This window comes from Chaetura pelagica, unplaced genomic scaffold, assembly GCF_000747805.2.
Source record: "Chaetura pelagica isolate M959 unplaced genomic scaffold, ChaPel_1.0 scaffold1632, whole genome shotgun sequence".
Classification (NCBI taxonomy): Eukaryota; Metazoa; Chordata; class Aves; order Apodiformes; family Apodidae; genus Chaetura; species Chaetura pelagica.
In genome coordinates, this window is record NW_009952299.1 from 1,301 (window position 1) to 3,069 (window position 1,769).

The following is a 1,769-nucleotide window of genomic DNA, read 5'->3' on the forward strand; positions in this document are numbered from 1 at the left end:
CAATTAAAAACCAGATTAAAACCCTGAGGAAAAATTACTAAAACCCTGAGGAAAAACACATTAAAAACCCTGAAGAAAAACCAGATTAAAACCCCTGAGGAAAAACCAGATTAAAAACCCCTGAGGAAAAACCAGATTTAAAAACCCTGATGAAAACCAATTAAAAACCAGATTAAAACCCTGAGGAAAAACACATTAAAAACCTTGAAGAAAAACCAGATTAAAAATCCTGAGGAAAAACCAACTAAAAACTCTGAATAAAAATGATTAAAGCCCTGAAGAAAAACCAGATTTAAAAACAATTAAAAACCCTGAGGAAAAAACAATGAAAAACCAGATTAAAACCCTGAGGAAAAATGACTAAAGCCCTGAGGAAAAACACATTAAAAACCCTGAAGAAAAACCAGATTAAAAAACCTGAAGAAAAACACATTAAAAACCTTGAAGAAAAAACAGATTAAAAACCCTGAGGAAAAAAACAACTAAAAACTCTGAATAAAAATCATTAAAGCCCTGAAGAAAAACCAGATTTAAAAACCCTGAGGAAAAACAATGAAAAACCAGATTAAAACCCTGAGGAAAAATCACTAAAGCCCTGAGGAAAAACACATTAAAAACCCTGGGGAAAACCAGATTAAAACTCCTGAGGAAAAACCAGACTAAAAACTCTGAATAAAAATGATTAAAGCCCTGAAGAAAAACCAGATTTAAAAACCCTGAGGAAAAACAATGAAAAACCAGATTAAAACCCTGAGGAAAAACAATTTAAAACCAGATTAAAACCCTGAGGAAAAACCAATTAAAACCCAGATTAAAACCCTGAGGAAAAATTACTAAAGCCCTGAGGAAAAACACATTAAAAACCCTGAAGAAAAAACAGATTAAAACCCCTGAGGAAAAACCAGCCTAAAAACCCAGAGGAAAAACAACCAACCCGGAGGAAAAACCAGATTAAAACCCCTGAAGAAAAACAACGAACCCTGATTTTTTTTTTTAAAAAGACATAATATCCATTTTACTGCCAGGAAAAAGCAAAAAAGGAGGTTGTGAAGATGAAGAGGGAGGGTTGAGGAAGGCACGTGGGACCCTCAATCCTCCTCCAGACCCCAAATCTTCCTGTTTTTTGGGAAAAGCTGGAGCTGATCCCACCAACCCCTCAACCTCAACCGCCTCTTCCGAGAGGTTTTTCAAGCTCATTCCCAATTTCTGCTGCTATCAGGGCAAAAGGAGTGGGAGGGATAGCAAAGAAATGTTTAAAGAACATTTGGTTTCGCTTGAAATCCTTTTATTTTTTTATAGGAAAACACATTTTTACAAAGAAAATACAAACAAACCTCTGAAGAGATTAAAAAAACAGAGGGGCCTGCCTGGATCGTACAGCAAAAACATCCATTTTCAAGCCATTTTCCTTAAAAAACCTGATCTTAGCAAACTCCTGAAACACCAAACCTCTCTTTTAACATTTTTTGGATCAATTTTTCACCCTCCAACCCACTTTTGAAGGACCTTTCAGCAAGTTTTCCCACCCCCCAGGCTGCGAATGGAGCCTTAAAATGACGTTTTGTCTCGCGATAATGTATATTATTAATTTTTTGGCCTCTTTTTCTCTCTCTCTCCTGAATTTACTTGCCATTGATCAGCTCCAGTGCCTCATCTTTGGTCCGTGTGATCTTCTCCTGCCTCCAGGATGAGGGCCTCCTGGACTGGTTGTGTTTGACCAGGAGGTGGGAGCACCGGACCTTGCTGGGCTCCCCTTGCCCGTTCCTGCC

The 1,769-nt window shown here is 37.7% G+C and overlaps 1 protein-coding gene across 1 annotated transcript in view; it reads right to left on the reverse strand.

Annotated features, from left to right (window-relative positions):
• Positions 1-1,626: 1,626 nt before the first annotated feature.
• Positions 1,627-1,769, reverse strand: part of LOC104397801 (peptidyl-prolyl cis-trans isomerase NIMA-interacting 1) — a gene marked incomplete at both ends in the record, with an annotated part of 251 nt that continues 108 nt past the window's right edge. Inside the window, one exon of the mRNA XM_010007810.1 lies at positions 1,627-1,769. This exon is cut by the window's right edge and continues 10 nt beyond it. Within this exon, the coding sequence (XP_010006112.1) occupies positions 1,627-1,769 (143 nt within the window).